We start from the raw sequence: 22,030 nt of genomic DNA on the forward strand, positions 1-22,030 counted from the left end.
CATGCAATCTCAGTTTCCGATCCGGTCCGTTCATTCGAACGTCATCAGATGATTGCTCTGCTGTCCTGTCCATGCACGTGTTAAGGCTGTCGCCTTCTGCACTAGCCGCAACTTTTCTTCACGTGTCCGGAAACTAAGTCTCTTTCAACCTAACAATTTACAATTTACTTTGTACTCGATCATTTACAATGTACCTTGGACCCGATCGGTTCTCCTCCTCTTTTTCAACGTCTTTCTTCTCCGCCCAGCGTGGAAAGCGAAAGGTAAAGGTTGGCTTGCAAAGCTGCCGAAGCGGCCTCTCCGAATCCATGGCTCGCCAGAAGAAACCCTAACCCAGCACTGCTCTTTCTTTCACTGTCTCTTTCGTCATTTGCAACAATGGCGGATCGCGGAGTGCAGGGATCAGTCTCCGCCGGACGCCGTGGCCCCATCCTCCGCCGGACATGGTGCTGCTCTTTCTCTTCCTCGCCCCGCAGTCCCGAACACCTCCGGCGGTCCCGATCCTCCCCCAGTGGCGACCTGCGCCCCTCCTTGAAGCCCCGACACAAACCTCGCAACGCGGGTTCCTTCCACAGCTCCCCTTCCCCCAGCAGCAAGCTCGGACTCGGCATCATTGACCCTCGCCGCATCCTCTCGCCGGGCAGGGTCTCTCCCATTGACTCTGAAGCCCCCCTTGGCCCCCTTCCGGTGATTGCGGACTCCACATCTTTCTCCACGGTGGCCGCTGAGTCGGAGCCTGAATCTCCAGATCCGCCGCCAAAGGAGCGGCCTTTGGTTCCAGATACGATGGATACACACCCTCGGAGTTGGGTAAGACAGAAATCTTCGGACATGAGGCTTTACTTGAAAGGCAAAGATGAAAAATGCTTTCTTCTGGAGCTGGATTCGAGGGTTCTGTGCGAAAGCAGCCCTTTTTTTGCAGCTATGATCGTGGGCTCTAGTCTGGAAGTCTCGGATACTCAGTCTACGAAGATTGAGGTTACTGGTATAGAGGATGTGGATGCATTTAAGGAGACAATTGAGCTGATGTATGCCAAGGATGCTACAAGTTGGCTCGTGAAGGCAGGGGTCTCCCGAGCAATTGATATTTTAGAGGTCAGAATGCTGGAGTTTTCATATTAGATCAAGATTTATATGGGGATTTGATAGTTGCCTTATCTCCTAATATGTTTCCTAATGTTGTCGTTGTTAAACACTATTTATAATAGATGATCCTGTCCGGAAACTGAGTCAGACGGACCGCCGACTAAGGTGGATGGAATATTGACCGAATTTTGATGTCTCGAAGGGGGGGGGGTATGCTGAGATGACTTCTATGTTGACTAAGTCATCAGAAGTTCTCTGATCAACGCTACCTGCAGCGCGCGACCGGGTCGCCCCGGTCTTTAGTATCCTGATGCTCGAGGCAGATCTAACGAATATATAAGAAACATAGTAATAGTAAACTGATGAAATGAATGTAGAGTGGGTACGGTAACGCACCCTAGCCCAGGGGGAGCCTTCTGGTGGATCGGTGAGCTGGTCGGGATACTGCTCGAGTTGTCGTAACCCGGAAGAGTAGATGACTCTGAGCAGGATGAAGAGCTTGATTTGACAACACCTAGTTGATCGCAACTTGGATCCAGAAGACGACATGCAGGCCGGGACCTAACAGCAACACGTAGATCGAGATATGACATCGACACGCAAGCTGGGATATAACATTGGCATGCAAGCCGGGATATGACATTGGCATGTAGGCCGGTATACGATAGCGGCACGCAGGCTGGGCTGTGACAATGGCTCGATGGCCGAAACATAATAGCGACTAAGACTCCGAGAGACAAGAATGCCGAGTGGTCATATCTGATAGTGGGGGTGCATGCACGGGCTGCCAATGTGCCAAGAGAAGAGAGGTGATGTGTGGACTGCCGGCGTGCTCGTGAGGAGACGACAACAGTGCCTGACATGGAAGTTGCGGCGTTGTGCGGCGAGAGGTGGCTATGACACTGCGGGTTGTCGACGACATGGGGGTCTGCCGAGGGTAACGCATGGGCTGCTGGACGCATGATAGGGGGCTGCGCTTGAACGTTGAAGGGGAGGCGACCGACGTGGGAGGCGGCTAGCGTTAGAGATCGGCGAGAGGGGACACGGTTGCGTGATGAAGGCTGTGTCAAGTCCGTCCGATGGCAGCGACAGTGTGAGGAGGAGAAGGGGAGTGGCGGCTGGCAACGAGAGGTTTGGTCCGGTGGTGGCGGCTGCGCGAAGAGGAGGAGAAGAAGAAAAGGAGACGACCGACGACCGAGGCAGTTGGGCGAGCGACGAGGAGGGAAGTGGGCTGTCGGCATGCTGGCGAGCTCAGACGATGTCGGTGTGCTAGCGAGCTCAGGCGATGTCGACGTGGAGGAAGAAAGCGGCTCCAGACGTCGAGATATATAAAGAGAGAAGAGAAAAAGGGAGGTCCGATGGCGCAAGGCGACCCTCGAGGGGTGACGGTCCGGTGAGGGACGAAGGCGACGTTCCCCTGCGCCTTCATTGTGGCGGCAGGGAAAAAACCCGAAGTAGGCAGCCCTCCTTACAACAGCGCCTTCCCCCATCCTTAACACCCTAAACAATGAAAAGACAAAATTACCCCTCCTCCCCCTCCTAATTCCTCCTTTGCCCTTAAGACATATCCACATCACAAGCATCCCCTTCAAGTCTAGTCGAAGGAGGCGCAAGTCCGACTGACTACACCAAGCCTAACGTAAAGTGAAATTGCTCTTGACGAGAGTCAGATTGTTGGGTCTGTCGTATAACGTCGAACGAGTAGTTGTGGCAATAATGACTGAAACAATACCGAGTGAGTGACAAAAAATATTGCTGAGCAGGCGATCGATTGAATAAAGGCGTGCCAAGCTGAGCGACGTAAGAGATACTGCCGAGTGTACGCCAAGTAAGCGATCGGTCAAATGCCGAGGGAGACCGAGTGATATCGAGTTGACAATCGGGTGATGCTGAGCAAAGCGATCAAGCAATTCTACTAATGCCAAGCAAGAAGTAAAAACAGGTGCCGACCGAGCGACAAGTGAGACGCAAGCGACGAGTGTCGGACAAAGCGACGAGTAAGAAACGAACGATGAGTGCCGGGGAGAGCGGCGAGTGAGGCGCGAGCGATGAATAAGAGGAATGTCGACCAGGCGACGAGTGTCGAATAGAGCGGCAAGTGAGACCAACACTAGATCAGGGAGAAAACCCAATCGACTAGTCGTTGTGCTCGACCGAGAGGTCGTTGACCACAAAAGCCCTGCTCGTTTATAACTCGCTCTCGGACGAGAGTCTGGAAAGCTGACCGAGAGAGTTTGATTAAACGACCGAATGGTACCCAACGGATGCTAAGTGAACGAAAGAATGTCAAGCGTGCATATAAACGGGACAAAGTAAAAGACCGAGTAGCGCCAAGCGGGAGATCGAAGACATATCTACCGAGCACTTGGGAGAACGCAGAGCGGGTGGAAAGACAATGGGCAAGCGATATCGGGCACGCGATCGAGAAAATGTCGACCGAGCGACAGTAAACCTCGACCGGGCAACCGAAAAATGTCAACTGGGCAATCGGGAGAACGGTAAGCGGGTGGAAAGACAACAAGCAAGCGATGCCGAGCGCGTGACCGAGAAAATGTCGATCGAGCGACAGTAGACCACGATCGATCGACCGCGAGAATGTCGAGCAATACAAGCGAGTGGCCGAGCGGACGACCGGACGATATTGATCGGGTAACTTTGAAGATGCCGACCGAGTGATCGAAAGAATGTCGAGCGAGCGACTAAGATAATGCCAAGTGGGTGAAAAGAGGACGGGCGAGCAAATGTCGATCGGGCAACAGGGAGAATGCCGAGCGGGTCGAAAGATAATAGGTGAGCGGTGTCGAGCTCGCGATCGAGAAAGTGCCGACTGGGCAATCGGGAGAATGCCGAGCGAGTGGACGTAAGAATGTCAAGCGATACAAGCGAGTAGCTGAACGGATGACCGAGCGATACTGATCGATCGACTAAGAGAATGCCGATTGGGCGCCCGAAAGAATGCCGACCGTGCATTTGAGAGAATGTCGATTAAGCATCCGAGAGAATGCTGGACGAGCGACTGAGTGGCACTAGTGAGCGGCCGAGCGAATGGCCAGACGATACTAATCGAGCGGCTACAAAGATACCGACCGAGTGACCAAAATAATGCCGAACGGGTGACCGAGATAATGCCGAGTGTCTGGAAAGCCGATCGAGAGGTCATTGGTCACGATAGCATGCTCGCTTATAACTTGCACTAGAGCGAGAGTCTGGAACGCCTACCGGGAGGTCGTTGGTCGAGAGAGCAGGCTCGCTTATAACTCGCGCTGGGGCGAGAGTCTGAAAAGATGACTAGGAGGTTGTTGATCGTGAGAGCATGCTCTCTTATAACTCGCACTGGGACACTGGGACGAGAGTCAGGAACCTGACCGAGAGGTCGTTGGTCGCGAGAGCATATTCACTTATAACTCGCACTGGGGCGAGAGTTTGGAAAATCGACCGGGAGGTAGTTGGTCGCAAAAACATGCTCGCTTATAACTCGCGCTGGGACGAGAGTCTGGAAAGCCGACTGAGAGATCGTTGGTCGCGAGAGCAGGCTTGCTTGTAACTTACACTGCGGCGAGAGTCTGGAATGCCGACCGAAAGGTCATTGGCGATACTCTGGTTTGAGATCGGTGGCGATACTCTGGTCTGAGACCAGTGGCGATAGCTCGACTTTGAACGGGGAGATTGAGCCCTGAAGTCTGTAGAAGCGATGCTCGTAGCAATATGAGGGAGCAATGTCTTTATCATACCTGATTGTGGAGTGGTGTCAACCGGCTTAGAATCTGACTTGATCCCTCAACTCCCAAATGCCCGTGAAGTCGGGGAGAGAAATAGTGTCGATCCCTTGACTTCCAAACGCTTGCAGAGTCAGGGAGAGAATAATTTGAGCCCTGACCATCAAAAGGAGTGAAGCGCATAGCAATATGAGGGAGCAGAGCCCGTAGCAATAGGAGGAAGCAGAGCGTCGTGGGTAGAGGGTGCAAAGCCCGTAAACGTAAGAGGATGCAGAGCGTCATGAGCGGAGGGTGCAGAGCCTGTAGCACACCTAATCGGGAAGCTGAGCCCCTAGTCCCTGATCGGAGAGTAAGCTCCCTAGCCTGTAATCAAAGAGTGAGGCCTCTAGATCCTGATCGGGAAGCTGTACCGCGAGTCTCTAATTAGGGAGCTATGCCCGTAGTATCTGATTGGGGAGTTATGCCCCTAGTGTTTGATCGGGAAGATGTCCCTAGTGTCTGATCAAGGATCTAGGGCTCTAATCCTTGATGAAGGAACTAGGCTCTTACTTTCTTATCAGGCAGCTGTAGCAAATCCTGTAACTGTAAAAACGGAGCAGAGCCTGTAGCGTACCTGATCAAGGAGCCGTGCCAACCGGCTGAAGATTTGTCTCGGTCCCTCGACTCTCGAATACCCGTGGAGTCTGGAAAAAAATATAATTGAAAAACTAACTTGCCAGCCACTTGAAGCTCCAAGTCAATTTCTTCACTCCCGAATACCCGTGGAGCGAGGGGAGAAGATAATATGTTCGTTAGGATCCTCTGGAACTATGATAATGGCAGAGAACCTTCCGACGTCGTCCATCTTCACGTTCCAGAATAGGTGAAGAAGATTCCCACAGACGATATCAAATTTGATCATGTTCGGAAACTGAGTCAAACAGACCACCGGGTGAGGTGGATGGAATGTTGACCGAATCACGATGTCCCGAAGGGGGTATGCTAGATGACTTCTATATTGACCAAGTCGTCAGAAGTCTTCTAGCCGACGCTACTTGCAGCGAGTGACCGGGTCGCCCCGGTCTCAGATACCCCGATGCTCGAGGCAGATCCAACGAATATATAATGAACAGACTAATAGTAAAATAATGAAATGAATGTAGAGTGGGTACGGTAATGTACCTTGGCCTAGGGAGCACCCTCTGGTGGATCGGTGAGCTGGTCGGGATGCTACTTAAGTTGTCGTGGCCCAGAAGAGTAGATAACTTTGAGCAGGATGAAGAGTTGGATCTAACAGCACCTAGTCGAGCGCGACTTAGATCCAGAAGACGACATGCAGGCCAGGACCTAGCAGCAACACGTACATCAGGATATGACATCGGCACGTAGACCGGGAGATGACATCGGCATGTAGGCAAGGAGATGACATCGGCACGCAGATCGAGCTGTGACAATGGCTCGATGGCCGAAATAGAATAGCAACTAAGACTTCGCGAGACGAGAGTGTCGAGTGGTCGGATCTGACGGTGGGGGTGCATGCACAGGCTGCCAGCGTGCCAAGAGAAGAGAGGTGATGCGTGGACTGCTGGTGTGCCCGTGAGGAGACGACAACAGTGCCCGAGGCCACATGGAAGCTGCGGCGTTGTGCGGCGAGAGGTGGTTGCGGCACTGCGGGTTGTCGACGACGTGGGGGTCTGTCGGACGCATGACCAGGGGGTGGCGCTGCGCTTGACCGTTAAAGGAGAGGCGACCGGTGTGGGAAGCAGCTGGCGTTAGAGATCGGTGAGAGGGGAGGCGGCTGCGTGATGAAGGCTGTGTTCCGTCTGATGGCAACGGCGGTGTGAGGAGGAGAAGGGGAGTGACGGTTGGTGACGAGAGGCATGGTCCGGTGGTGGCGACTGCGCGAAGAGGATGAGAAGAAGAAAAGGAGAGGGCCGACGGCAAAGACAGTTGGGTGAGCGGCGAGGAGGCAGTGGGCTGTCAGCGTGCTGGCGAGCTCAGGCGATGTCGATGTGGAGGAGGAAGAAAGCGGCTCCAGGCATCGAGATAGATAAAGAGAGATGAGAAAAAGGGAGGCCCGATGGCGCAAGGCGACCCTCGAGGGGCGACGGTCTAGTGAGCGGCGGAGGCGGCGTTCCCCTGATCCTTCATCCTGGCGACGGGGAAAAGACCGGAAGCAGGCAGCCCCCTTTGCAACAGTGCCTTCCCCCATCCTTAAAGCCTTAAACAGTGAAAAGATAAAATTACCCCTCCTCCCTCTCCTAATTTCTCCTCTACCCTTAAGACATATCCACATCATAAGACATTGTTAATCATGGGTGAAGTGAACTTATGTTTTACATCATATTTGAAGATTGTGGGACTTAAGTAGAGTTATGTTTATTCACCCATTACATTAATGGATTTGGACTTTTCTTTTGGTTCTTGAATTGTTCAAGAATTATCGATTCTAAAGTTTTTGTATTGATCAAAGTTATTGAAAAAAGTAGTGTGAGTTTTGGGGTCTTTCTCATGGTGGTGCATATTCTATTGTCATTTATTTCGGTTAGTTAATAGTGGAAGCATTGTATCAATCCTTCCCAGATTTTACATAATGGTGATAAATGTCTGAAATTTTTCATGAGTTCAGTGGCACATAAACTAGGGTTTTGCAACCAAGTATGATGAGACATCTATGGAATGATTCTTAAAGGACCGTAAAATGTAAATTGGCATTTCAATTTATGATGATGCATAAGACTTTCCAACTTTTGTCAGCATTTAATTGTTTGACAAGTAGCTCACAATTTGATACTAGTATACTAGATACTATTTGGTAATCTGTGCCAAGAATACATTAGTATTTCAAATTGAGAAGTAGGGTAATGTCGAAATGTGATTATAATTTAGTATTTTTTTCATATTAAATATTCAACAACACACTTTTGGTTGATAGTTTTATATTTTTGTCTTGTGTTTTTTTGGCTTGGAACTAATTGTTTCTCATTCTTTAGGTATGCACAACAATTATGTTTGACAGAGGTATCAGGTTCTGTCTCAGTTATATTGAGGCTGTTCCATGGACTGAAGCTGAGGAAGAGAAGTTGAAGAGGTTGTTCACAAGGTGTAAATTTGATGAGGCAGTGCGCCGAGAAGTATTATCCCGATTGGATCCACAAGATTGCAACTACTCAGGTGATCTTGCACTACGGCTGATTCAATCCGTCACAAATGCAACAAACAGTAGTGCAAGAAAGGAGATGACGTCTTTAGTGAATAGCATTCTGTCAAAGAGCTCAATTTACCAAAAGGACTCTGTGGGGCTTAACAAGGACAACCTATCTGATATTTGCCTTTCCTGTTTAGATTCCTTGGTGAATCTCTTTGAAGATGCCTTAAACTCAATTCCTATCGAGCAAACTATAACCAGGAAAGAAACCAAGCCTCTGATCGAAAGGGTCTCTAGGCAAGTTGAAAATCTTAATTGGCTGCTAGAAATTCTGATAGACAAGGAGATGGCAGAAGAGTTTGTGAGTTTATGGGCCAACCAAGAGAAACTAGTCAGTTTACATGAGCGAGCTTCACCCATGGTGAGATACGAACTCAGTCGGATATCAGCAAGTGTGTTCATTGCACTCGGCAGGAGGAGGTTGCAATGTCCAGCTGGGATCAGATTCAGCATTCTCCGATCATGGTTTAAACCTATGCTACTTGATTTCGGCTGGCTACAACGTTGCTCGAAAGGGCTGGATATGAGGATGCTGGAGGAAAGCCTAGGCCAAGTTATTCTTACACTGACGCTGAAGCAACAGCAGGTTTTATTTGAGGAATGGTTCCGCTGCTTTGCCAGGCATGGCAATGAATGTCCAGATTTGAGCAAGGCTTTTCAGGTATGGTGGCGAAGATCATTTGTAAGAACCTCAGAAGCGACGAGATGATTTCTTCTTATTAACGACTTCACGAGTGTTTGTGTGGTGTAAGTATATCGTAGACAAACTTGTGGTAGAATTGTATAATGTATTGTTTGAGGTAGTAAGATAGAATTGTAGACAAACTTATATATATAATCTTATTTTTGTTGCTTTGGTTTGATCTTCTGGGCAATAAAAAGTTGTTTCAGTATCCTCAACATCGCCACTAGACCAGGCTTCTTCCGCCGCCGTAGCGATGATCTGTTGCTCGGCTCCTCCATTGTCGCCGGCACCAGCAGCAGGCGGTGCGCCTTCTTGCTTATCGGATCGCCTCCCTCGGCAGGCAAACGGAACGCCTCCATCCCCACCGACCTTCTCCTCCTCCTCCTCGATCCCGTCTCCTCCACGCCGTCGTCGATCTGAAAGAGCTCCTCGTTCAAGTCCTCCCACAGCATGTCCATCCTCTCCTCGCACTCCAGCACACTCTCATCGTCGTCGTCGCCTCCGCAGTCGCTGAGCACAGGGGATCTCGGCGTTCGCTTCCATGCGGTGGCGGCGTCGTTGGCGCCGCCTTCGGAGAAGCTTCGCAGGAGGTACCCGGGGTCCGCCTCCGGGGAGTGGAACCAAGCGGAGGCGGGGAAGGAGCGGAACAACGGCGGGCGGGAGCCTTCGTGGGGCCACTGGTCTGTCACAATGATCGGGAAGCTGAACTCTTCCATCTCGATCTCCCTCTCAATTTCTCGCCTCTTTCTCTACTGCAAATTATATATTGATTAAGGCTAACGAAGGAAGCGACCGGGTTGACTAAATGGAAGGCAAAGTTGGTGTAGTTAGGCCTACTGCCTAATGATTACATAATCTTGCATCATGATTATTCTCATATCAGTCGCCGAAATGAGCGGGGACGATGGGTCGCATAGTTGACTGGATGGAAGGGGAAGTTAGAATAGTTAGGCCCTGTTACCTACGATCATGTATCATTACCGTATAATAATTCTCAAATCTGCGCCTAATACTTAGGCCAACAACAAAGAGATCAATATATTAATATTAATACTATTGGTCAAAAATCAAAATATTTTATCTCGAAAATATTTCTTATTCCAGTTAAACTAACTATTTGGTAACTTTGTAGGTAAATGAGATAGAGAAGTTTATAACAAGCTCGTTATTCAGGAGATGAGCAATTTATCTTACCAACCAACATGAATGCTAAGGATCACTCGTCGGTTATATACACCGTTCCACATTAATTTGAATAACCCTCACCACTAAGAGTGAAAAATATCATATCTAAATATACTGAATTATACTAATTTAAAATGAATTCTGGAAGTAGGCCTTGCAATCTTATATTTTTGGGTAGTTGTAAGTACAAGAACCAGTTATTTGTGATTTTAATTTTCAATGGCTGTAGTTTGATGGATATATATATGAGTCTTGGCAAAAAAATGTACGGAAATTACTCCCGAATCTATGATTTTGCAATACTTAGCTTCGCAACATAAGATGTATCTATGACTTTGAACGATGATGGTGATGTGCTCAATATGATACATTTTCATATGTGTATGAAGCTGAGCATGATCAATTTGAGGGTAGAGACCAGAAACGAACATGTCGACGATAGCCTAAATTTAGGGAGGTAGCATATATTATATCCCTCTTCATATTATGGTTTTGATAATATTATATGTTACATCTAGCACAAGTGCATATGATATAGTTAAGTTGACACTATTAATCGTATCAAACTGGTAAGGGTTGAGGAGGAACAGACACAATCAAAAAGTGATGAGGAGATCTCGAACAAGCCCCATTGCTGAATACTATAGATGCTTGGATTAACTATATCCAAGGCGAAGGGCAAAATTTCAAGGATGCTGCTGGTTTTAGAAGATGTGTTAAAAACTATGTTGTTGCTACAAGACATTCATTTTTGTATAGAAAAAATGGTTGTGAGAAGGTAATTGCTATTTGTAGTGAAATAAGTTGTGGATGGAGAATTTATGCTTCAAAATATAAAACAGATAGTGTTGGATCGAAAAGAACGCTAGAGGAAGAGGGGGGGGGAGGAGGGAGGGTGAATAGTGATTGTTGAAAAATCATTATCGAGTCAAAGTATGCAGCGGAAAATAATAACGAAAACAATGCTAATACACCAAATTTTACTTGGTTTAGAGTTTTCATCGACTCCTACTCCAAGACCTGCACGTGAGAGTGCTTTCATTGGGTAATCCACTAATAGTTCACAAAAGAGTTACATAATAAGTACAAGAACTATAAAATAAAGTTATCGACAATAAGGAAAATAAAAACTGAGTCGCGGGTTGTCGAAGAAGCTTCACAGCATTGCAGAAGCATCTTTGGAGCAGCGCGCAAGAAAGCAGTTGCAGAGAGAAGTTGTGTTTTGTGCTCCTGGTGGAAGGCTGCTTATATAGGCAGTTTCGGGCGCCTGGATCCCTTCAAGGTGCCTGGACTGTGACGTCAACCATCCAATCAACGTGCTCCAAGCTGGCAACAAGATTGATTTTGGGAGAGGGTGAATAGTGATTGTTGAAAAATCATTATCGAGTCAAAGTATGCAGCGGAAATTAATAACGAAAATAACGCTAACACACCAAATTTTACTTGGTTTAGGGCTTTTATCGACTCCGACTCCAAGACCTGCATGTGAGAGTGCTTTCGTTGGGCAATCCACTAATAGTTCACAAAAGAGTTACACAATAAGTACAAGAACTATAAAATAAAGTTATCGACAACAAGGAAAATAAAAACTGAGTCATAGGTTGTCGGAGAAGCTTCACAGCGTTGCAGGAGCATCTTTGGAGCAGCGCGCAAGAAAGAAGTTGCACAGAGAAGTTGTGTTTTGTGCTCCTGGTGGAAGGCTGCTTATATAGGCAGTTTCGGGCACCTGGATCCCTTCTGGGCGCCTAGACTGTGACATCAACAATCCAATCAACGTGCTCCAAGCTAGCAACAAGATTAATTTTGGGTATTCCGGGCGCCCGAATCACTTCCGGGCGCCCAGACCAACATTTCCAACAACTTTTATTTCCTGCAAAATGAAGTTAGTCCGAGACAATAAAACTTATATTACCCTGCAAAACAAGTGTTAGCACAATTGTAGTCAAGAGTAGTAATTAGATTCTATCTCCTCGATACTAGAATCTAGTCAAGATCTCAACTTAGATTTTTATGTTAGTCTTGTTTTGATGTTATGTTTGGTATTTTGCTAACTTAATCCACCAAACCCTCCCCTTTTGACATTCATCAAAAAATAGGAATAGACAATACATGGAAAAAATTTGCTAAGTAACCAAAAAAAACTTTGACAATAGAAAATTTTCAGGATTACTTGGGAGAGTTAAAAACAACTTAGAAAATAAGTTAATTAATTTGAAGAGAATCTTTAAAGACATCTTGTAAAGTGATTTTTAAAAGTAAAAATTTTATGTCAAGGTTTTCAAAAATAAGGTGATTTTGAAATTATTTTCCAAATCTACACAGTTTTCAAAATATAAGATTTCCAAAAGATACAAAAATTTGATAATTCTAAGTTTTTGTAAAAAACTTAGAAAATTTAAAATTATTTTTAAAATCTACTAATTTTTCATAAGGTTTTCAAAAGAATTTTTTTTGCAAAAATAACTTTAAGGTTAGAAAATTTAAAATTATTTTTCAAAATAAAAACAAGAAATATTTTGAAAATAGCTTGGGTTTTTAAGATAACTTTTGAAAACATTTGATTTTTTTTTTCCAAAAATGTCTTTTAAAATAATATTTTAAAAATTTAAGGGTGATAAAGCTATCATTTAAAAACACTAAGGGTGATAAAGTTGAAGTGTTTACAAATTTTACGATTTTGAAAATGCTAGTAGTAAAAAAATGAAGCAATTTTCAAAATAATTTTTAAGTTATTAATCATCCCCCTGAACATGACATTATTTCAAAATAGATAACTAAAAAAATGTCCATAACTATCTAACCATTAGTTACTTACTAACTATCAGAAGATAACAGTTTTCACTTGGTTAGTCAGGTTAAGTTAATTTATCTGGTTAGTATTTAACTAAGTTGAAAAACTTAACCTGATTACTATTAGTTTGATATTTAATGCCTAGACTTGTATTGATGCACTGATATAAGCATCTTAAGTCCAAGCAATCTACCTGTGTATCTCATCCCTTTCTAAGTTTATCAATACACAAACAAGGTAGTCCCAGTGTGTTGGTGAGATGCTCAGGTCCTAGATTTATAGGAGCATGTTTTCTAAGGGTTTGATCTAGACTCAGGCTAAAAATAATTTTGAAAATTCTAAAAATAAGGAATGTTTTGAGAAAAATAAATAAAGAAGTTTACCCTAGAATTTTAAAGAATAATTTTTTACATAAATTTTGAAATTAAGAGTCCTAGTCTATTAAGCACATTCCTAATTATCGACGCAAGTTACTAAATTCACTTTCAGGGAGAAGTTTAGTGAATATGTCAGCTATGTTTGACTTGGATTCAATGTATTTGAGTTCAATGCCACCATTAGTGACATAATCCCTGATAAAGTGATGTCTAATTTTGATATGTTTAGTTCTTAAATGATGCACAAGATTTTTGGTTAAATTAATTGAACTGACATTATCAATTAGTATTTTTATATTTGTAAAGTTTAAATTGAAGTCTTTTAAAGTGTGCATCATCCATAATAATTGGGCAACACATTCTCCTATAGCTATATATTTTACCTCAATAGTAGATAAGGCAACACAGTGTTGCTTCCTACTAAACCAGATGATAAGTGATGGGCTAAGTAGCTGACACCCACCACTTATACTTTTACAGTCTGATTTACAACCAGTATAGTTTGAGTCAGAGTAGCCTATGAGTTCAAAATTGGGTGTTCTAGGATACTAGATTCATACATTTGATGTTCCTTTGAAATATCTAAAAATTCTTTTGACGTTAGTCAAATGTGATTCTTTAGCACAAGTTTGGTATCTAACACGCATACTAACTGCAAATAAAATATCATGTCAACTTACAGTTAAGTATAGAAGGCTACCTATGACACTCCTATAGTATTTTAGTCAAATGGTTTTCTATTTGGGTCATAATCTAAGATTGTGTTAGTTGTCATAAGTGTCTTTATTTTTTTAGTATTTTCCATTCCAAATTTTTTAAGTAATTCCTTAATATATTTTTGTTGATAAATGTAATTACCTTCATTTTTTTGTTTAATTTGTAATTCTAAAAAGTAAGTTAGTTTACCTACTAATCTCATTTCAAATTCTTACTCCATTAGGGTTATAAATTCTTAGAAAAATTATGAATTGGTTGACCTAAAGATTATATCATCTACATATACTTGAGCTATAAAAATATCTTGGTTGATTGATTTGACAAATAGAGTTGGGTCAATTTATCCTTGGTTGAACCCTTTGGAAATTAGGTAAGAGGTTAACCTTTTATACCATATCGTAGGTGCTTGTTTAAGGTCATATAAGGCTTTCTTAAGTTTAAATACATGGTCAGGATGATCTAAACTTTCAAACCCAGGTGGCTGACCTACATAAACTTCCTCTTTTATTAGCCCATTTAAAAAGACAGATTTTACATCCATTTGATAAAGTTTAAATCCTTTATGGGATGCATAGCTAAGTAGCATTCTAATGGACTCTAGTATGGTTACTGGGGCATATGTTTCATCATAGTCAAGTCCCTCTACTTGACTAAACCCTTTAGCAACTAGTCTAGCCTTGTTTCTAATAATCTCTCCATTTTCACTTAATTTATTTCTGAATATCCATTTTGTTTCTATTATCTTTTTATTTTTAGGTGGTGGTACTAAGTCCCAAACTTCGTTTCTCTCAAATTGGGCTAACTCTTCTTGTATAGCTATGATCTAGTCTGGGTCAAGTAAAGATTTAGCTATTGTTTTGGGTTCAATTTTTGAGATTAGGGATATCTGACTTAAGTTTCTGAAGGATGACCTAGTCTGAACTCTTAGGTCTGAGTCACCAATTATTTGGTCAATTTGGATTATTTGAGTTGACTCTTATGGTTCTAGTATGTTCATTCATTTGAGGTTGATCTTCTTCTTCTCGACTTAGATTTTTACTGGCTCCCCCTTGACTAGTGTTACTTTGAACAAAATCAATTAGTTGAATCTGAGTTTGTTCTAAGTTTTGGTTGGACTCTTCAAATTTTACATTTGAGATTTCTTCAATTCTCAGTGTATTTTTATTATATATTCTATAACCTCTACTGTTTAATGAGTATCCTACAAAGATCTCATTTTCTATTTTTGATGTAAATTTTTCTAAGTGTTCTCTTGTATTTAATATATAGGCAAGGTATTCAAATACTTTAAAGTATTTAATATCAGGTTGTTTGTTATAATATATTTCAAATAAAGTTTTATTATGAGTTTTATTTATTGTGGTTCAGTTTTGTACATAGCAGACTGTGCTAACAACTTCTGCCTAAAAGTATTTTGGTAGGTTATACTCATTTAGCATTGTCCTAAAGGCTTCAAGTAGGGTTCTGTTCTTTCTTTTTACTATTCCATTTTGTTGAGGTATTTTAGGACATGAATATTCGTGATGGTAACCATTTTCAAGGCAAAATTGGTTAAAGTTATGATTTTTAAATTCACCTCCGTTGTCACTTCTAATTCTTTTAATTTTTTTATATTTTTTCATTTTCAACTTGTCTACAAAAATTAGTAAAGATTTCAAATATTTCATCTTTATTTTTTAAGAATTTTATCCAGGTGAATCTAAAGTAGTCATCTATTATTATTAGACAATATAGGCTTCCATTTATTGATTTGACCCCATGGGAATTGAATAGGTCTAAGTACAATAGTTCTAGTATTGAATCTGTTTGAAATTGATTAATTGATTTGTGAGTAGATTTTATTTGTTTTCCTTGTTGATAAGCATTACAGATTGTTGAGTTTAAGTTTGGTAATTTTGGTAGGTTTCTAACTAATTCATTTAATTTACTTAGATTTCTAAAGTTTGTGTGTGACATTCTTCTATGTCATAACCAGGTTTCTTCTTTTTGTGTTAAGTAACACTTAAGTGAGAAAGAAGTTAGGTTAATTGCATAGATATTGTCCTTTCTAAACCCTTTTAGGCTTATAGTAGGGTTATCTAAGTGCTTAATTAAACATTCAAAGGAAAGAAACCTAACCTTATATCCAGAATCACACAATTGACTTATACTAAGAAGGTTGTATTTGAGTTTTTCAACAAGTAATACTTTCTTAACAATGAAATCTGTTTTGAGTTCAATATTACCTATCCCAATTACCTTGAGTTTACCATTGTTTCCAAAGGCAACTGTTCCTAAGCTTTTGTAGGTTAATTGAGTGAATTTGGTGTGATCTCCAGTCATGTGTTTGAAGCAACCACTATCCAATATCCACTTGGTTTCTTACCATAGGGAGGAGTTAAGATTAGTTTTATTTTAAGTTAATTATAATTTTAAGTTAATTTTAAGTTAATTTAAGTTAATTTAAATTAATTTTAAGTTTAAGTTAATTTAATTTTAGGTTTGATTTAGTTTGAATTTTAAAACTAATTTTAAGTTTATTTTAAGTTCATTTTAATTTTAAGTTAATTTTAATTTTAAGTTAATTTAAATTTTAAGTTGAATTTTAAGTTAATTTAGTCAAGTTAACTTTTAATTTTAATTTAAGTTTTAGATTAAGTTAATTTTTAATTAAGTTTATTTTAAGTTAATTTTAATTTTAAGTTAATTTAAATTTTAAGTTGAATTTTAAGTTAATTTAGTCAAGTTAACTTTTAATTTTAATTTAAGTTTTAGATTAAGTTAATTTTTAATTAAGTTTATTTTAAGTTAATTTAATTTAAGTTAATTTTAAGTTTGAGTTTAATTTAATTTTTAATTTTAAGTTTAATTTAATTTTTAATTTTAAGTTTAATTTAATTTTAAGTTTAAGTTTAATTTAATTTTTAAGTTAATTTTTAATTTTAAGTTTTATTTAATTTTTAAGTTTAAGTTTAATTTATTTTTGATTTTAAGTTTAATTTTTAATTTTAAGTTTAATTTTATTTTTAAGTTTAAGTTTAATTTAATTTTTTAATTTAATTTTAAGTTTAAGTTTAATTTAATTTTTAATTTTAAGTTCTTAGTCATCTCACCTGATCTATATTTTCAATCAGGGAATCCTATAATTTTGTGAGATGAGTTAAGTTCAATTTCAAAGTTTGGTTTAACCTTGTGTTAGATTCAGGTTTAGCTTTGGGTTCAACAAACAGACATTCTTTGTATAAACTTCTAAGCTATGATGAGTCACCTGGACATCATTAGAGTAACCATGCCTTCGAGGTTTTCCAAATAGTTTCATCCACTGAAATTAGTACAAAATTTTGGTCTAACTAGTTAAGATTCGTAAGGGGTAGCTTCAGTTAGTTCCACTAAGCCAAATGCACCAGGTCGAAGTCATATCTTCCTAGTCATGCATAGACAAAGCTTCCCTAACCTACTATCATCCAAAACTTCACTAGTACTATATGTCAAGTTAAACTTTTATCCCTTTTTACTCTAATTCTAATTATCTTGCCGGGTAGGTTATTTTTTAGAGGTGCCAATTAGTTTAGAGTCTCCTCCTGAATTATTGATATGGATTTCTTAAGTTTTGGTATTAGGTTTATGTCGGTTACTTTTGTAATTATAATAGACTTGATGATAGTTTGGGTTTGAGTTGATTTTGTAGTTCTTTCTATGATTTGTCTTTGGTTTAGTTGATTTAGTTTTATGTTTTGGACTTTGATTTGGGTTATTTGGTTTTGCATAATATATATTTAGTTTTTAGGTATATAGTATTGGTTAATTCCTACTTGCATGGTTAGACACAATTTTGGAACCCAAGCTTTAGTTTGTGTTTTATTTTGAGTTACGAGTGATATGAATGATTTATTTGTTGAATTGGACTTGTATCCAAGCCCAGATTTGTTGTATATAGCTTTTTGATTTTTAATGATTAGATCCAAGTTTTTAGATCTAGTCGTAAAATTTTCTAACAGCCCTTTAAGTTTGTTAATTTTAATTTTTAATGTTGAGTTTTCCCCCTCAAGTTTTACAACTTGATTTGGATTAGAATTTTCGATCTGTTCCTTGAGGTGTTGATTTCCTCAAGAAGCATTTTATTTTGATTTTCATTTTCGGTTAATTTTTTATTTAAGCATGCAATGATTTTGAAAAACTTTTTGCTTAAATTAAGGTATACCTCATCGAAACCTTCGGAAACGAGTACGGACTCGTGGCTCGATTTGGGTTCAAACCCGTCTTCTGATTCGCCTTCCAATTCTGATTCGCATGCTATCAGCGCGAGGTAACTTCGGTGCTTCTGTTCTTCGGCGTTCGATTCATCCGAAGATGATTCATCCCACGTTGCTTTGAGTGTTGTCTTCTTGGTTTTGTCGTTCTTCAGCTTTGGGCACTCATTCATGTAGTGCCCTTTCTTGTTACATCTGAAGCAGGTCACGTTTTTATTGTTAGGATCGGTGGTGGAGTTGATCTTCTGCAGGTCATTTCTGTTGAAGTTCTTCTTTTTCTTGGTAAACATTTTTCTTACCAAGTTCGTCAGGTATTCTTCGTCTTCTAGGTATTGGTCAAACTCACCTTTAGGTTCAGGTTTGGTTCTTGACTTATCTTTGGAGGAGCTTGCAAAAAGGAAAATTCCTTTCTCGACATGTTTTGAGTTAGTCTGTTCATGGAGTTCGAGCTCACAAAATAGTTCATTTAGCTTTAATTTGGAAAGATTCTTTGAAATCTTGCAAGCATCCATGATGGATGCCCACAGTGCATTTCGAGGAAACACGTTAAGGACATACCTTATCAGGTCACGGTTCTCCATCTTGTGGCCGATGTTGCGAAGCCCGTTAAGAATGTCCTTTATCCTCATGTGGAGTTAACTCGCAGTTTCTCCTTCTTGTATTTTTATATTAAATAGTTTATTCAGATAGAGTTCTCTTTTGGTTACCTTCGCGTCGCTGGTTCCCTCGTGCAATTCGATGAGCTTATCCCACAGTTTCTTTGTATTTTCATGTGTGTCGACTCGGTTCAGTTCTTCTTTTGTTAGCCCGCACTGGAGGGTGTTGAGAGCCTTGAAATCTATTTGGGCTTTCTTCTTCATCTTCGGATTCCATTGTTCCGGGTCCATCGGAATTCCGGTGTTATCGACTAGAACCTTATAGCCTCTGGTGATGCTAAACCACTGGTTGAAGTTGGTCTTCAGATAGATCTTCATTCACTTCTTCCAGTACAGAAAGTCATCACCGTTGAAGAGGGGAGGACGGACAGTGTTGTATCCATCATTTTGGGTCATTTCTCTTGCACACAATAAAGAAAAACAAAGATGGTCTCAAGACTTTTGGTCTTGGATTAGTAGTGTGGGATAAAAATAAAAATATTAAGACTGAATTAGTGTTCCACCAATTCAAATTGGTTTGCTATGAAAAAATATTTCCTAAGAGGTAATTGTACCAATTTGGATTATATCGAAAAACTTAAAACTGAAAATAAGAAAATAAAAATTTTCACCCCCTATGCCTGATTGGTGGTTGCACCAAATCAGAGTGGTACCCGCTCTGATGTCATTTGTTGGATTGAAAAGAATGCTAGATAAGAGGGGAGGGGTGAATAGCGATCGTTGAAAAATCATTATCGAGTCAAAGTACGTAGCGGAAAATAATAATGAAAATAATGCTAACACACCAAATTTTACTTGGTTCAGAGCCTTCATCGACTCCTACTCCAAAGCCCGCACGTAAGAGTGCTTTTGTTGGGCAATCCACTAATAGTTCTCAAAAGAGTTACACAATAAGTATAAGAACTATAAAATAAAGTTACCGACAACAAGGAAAATAAAAACTAAGTCACAGGTTGTCGGAGAAGCTTCACAGCGTCGTAGGAGCGTCTTTGAAGAGCGCGCAAAAAAGCAGTTGTAGAGAGAAGTTGTGTTTTGTACCTAATTTGTGCATATTGATGATTGATCAATCTATTGTAGATAGGCTCAATTGGATAGAAAATATACTTGATTTAATTTAAATTGTGATGAATTAATATGGAATTCAAGGCGGTGGAGGTCAAAGTCAAGGTGGTCAACGCTCAGATATCATCGGGCGGTCGAGCGATCATGCCCCGACCGGGAGGAGAAGGTTCCAGTCCGAGCCCATCTTTGATACGGGGAGGTGTCAAATGATTGACGCTCAATGGAGTACTAGACACCGGACAGAGGAGGAAACGATATGCAGAATCCGGGCCGAGAAGCTACCCCACTCGGCCAGGCAGCAGGACTCGACATTGGCACAGTGGAGTTCCGACCGAGCGGATGTGGCACAAGCACAATGTGGTTTTGACCAAGCGGACGTGGCACAAGCATAGTGGAGTTTCGGTCGAACAGACGTGGCACAAGCACAATGGAGTCCCGGCCGAACGGACGTGACACAAGCACAGTGGAATTTCGACCGACTGGACGCAACGCATGTAACGAAGTCCCGGCCAAGCCGGCGGTACACAGGAACAGCGAAGTCCCGGCCGAGCGGCTATTCCACTCGGCCTAGCAACTACCTCGCTGTGTTATCTCTCGACATCCTTTTGGGAGTTAGTGCCGCTAACACCAGGCATGGCCAACTAGAATATCGTACAACGGAAGCTTCCACTGTTATATCATATATATGCTCGGCCTGTTAAGGTATTGTGTCAGGGATACTTTACTGACAAGTCTTTTCAATGAAAACTTTAGGAAGCGTGCTCATCTTGGGGAGCGTGCATGCGTGCTACAGGAGCTCTATATAAAGAGGGGTCCAAGTATCGACAGAGGTACGCAATAGACACTATTCGTGCTACACTGTTCATTCTTATTGTTGCTCGGCCTTCTACTTCATCGTCGGTGACTGACTCGAGCGTCGGAGGGCCAACACCGGGGACCCCTTCCCTGGCTCGGCACTGATGTCATCTGTGTTGCAGGGCGGAACGGAGTCTATAGGCGGTCAGCGGGAGCGCCACATCCCCAGCTTTCCATTTCATCGACTTTCGGACATGATCATATTTGGCACTGTCTGTGAGAACTTAACCTGCATCCGAGTTGAGAAGATGGAGGACGTTGGATGACTTACTACCGTGACGATCAGTAAGGAGGAGCTTGACATGCTCGTGCAAGCCCGAGCGATGAAGATGTTCGAGCAGCAGCAACAACAGGCACTAGCCGATCGGCTAGTACAATAGCCGGCGACTTCGGTAGCAGGAGGGCGAGGGGATTGGAAGATCGACTGAAGCCAGTTTCCATATGGGGGCAGAATAGAGGGCCGACCGGCATGCAAGGTGAAGCGCCGCCCGCGCCCATCTCCTTTCATCACGCCTTGTTCCAAACTCACTCAGAAATAGCCCAGGCGAACCAGGAACGAGGATCATCCTCGGACGACACTCCCGTTCAGGATGTGCGAAAAGGAAAGGCGCCCAGAAGCCACGCTTCGCCCAACGGATCAGCCTGTAGTTCTCTCAGGAGATCTTGTGTGGCCCTCTACCCAGGCATTATATCCCACTAGCGATCGGGGAGTACAACGGAACGACCGATCCAGATGATCATCTGGATAAGTTTGATAACATGACCACGCTGCACCAGTACATAGATGGGTTGAAGTGCCGAGTCTTTCTCACTACTCTCTCAGGCTCAGCGTAGCGCTCATTCTGAAGACTGCCGGGTGGATCAATACGTAGCTTCAAGGACTTCTGAGCTGCATTCCAGCACCATTTTTCCAGCAACCGACGCTATCAAAAGACGAGCGTCAGCCTCTTTGCCCTGAAGCAAGGATCGAAAGAAGCACTCCGAGCATACATAAGACGTTTCAATCAAGTGGCCATGGATAGACAGCCGATCGGTGACGAGAGGATACCGCCGTCGATCTCCAACTCCCGATCGGCGACATAGACAGCGATCTACCGGGCGACAAGAGGACAAAAGAAGGGCGCCTGAACGACACCATCAGCACCAGTGGAGGGATAACGTTAATCCCTCCTGAGTCCCGGCTGAGCAAAATAGACCCTCCACTTGGGAAGAAGAAAACAGAAGCAACACCGACTGAGGAGAAATAGACATGATCGTCGGTGGGCCGACCGACGACGACTCCAACAGAGCCAGGAAGTTGTACGCTCGGCAACTGGAGATCCACGCTGTGGGATGCAGCAGGGAGAAGGCTGAAGGGCCCGAGATCAGATTTAGCTCCAACGATTTGGAGAGAGTGGAGATCCCACACGACGACACGCTGATTATCCGAGTAGTAATTGCTAATTATACTATTCACTGAACTCTTGTTGATACAGGGAGTTCGG

General features: G+C 42.2%; 1 protein-coding gene across 1 annotated transcript; it reads left to right on the forward strand.

Moving 5' to 3' along the window:
* The first annotated feature begins 200 nt into the window (after window positions 1-200).
* LOC122015308 (BTB/POZ domain-containing protein At2g13690-like) lies at window positions 201-8,852 on the forward strand. The gene is made up of 2 exons (XM_042572132.1): window positions 201-1,095; window positions 7,775-8,852. Exons 1-2 carry the CDS (start codon window positions 379-381, stop codon window positions 8,696-8,698), a joined length of 1,641 nt encoding a protein of 546 aa, XP_042428066.1. The 5' UTR covers window positions 201-378; the 3' UTR covers window positions 8,699-8,852.
* Window positions 8,853-22,030: the final 13,178 nt, after the last annotated feature.

This window comes from Zingiber officinale, chromosome 8B, assembly GCF_018446385.1.
Source record: "Zingiber officinale cultivar Zhangliang chromosome 8B, Zo_v1.1, whole genome shotgun sequence".
Lineage (NCBI taxonomy): Eukaryota > Viridiplantae > Streptophyta > Magnoliopsida > Zingiberales > Zingiberaceae > Zingiber > Zingiber officinale.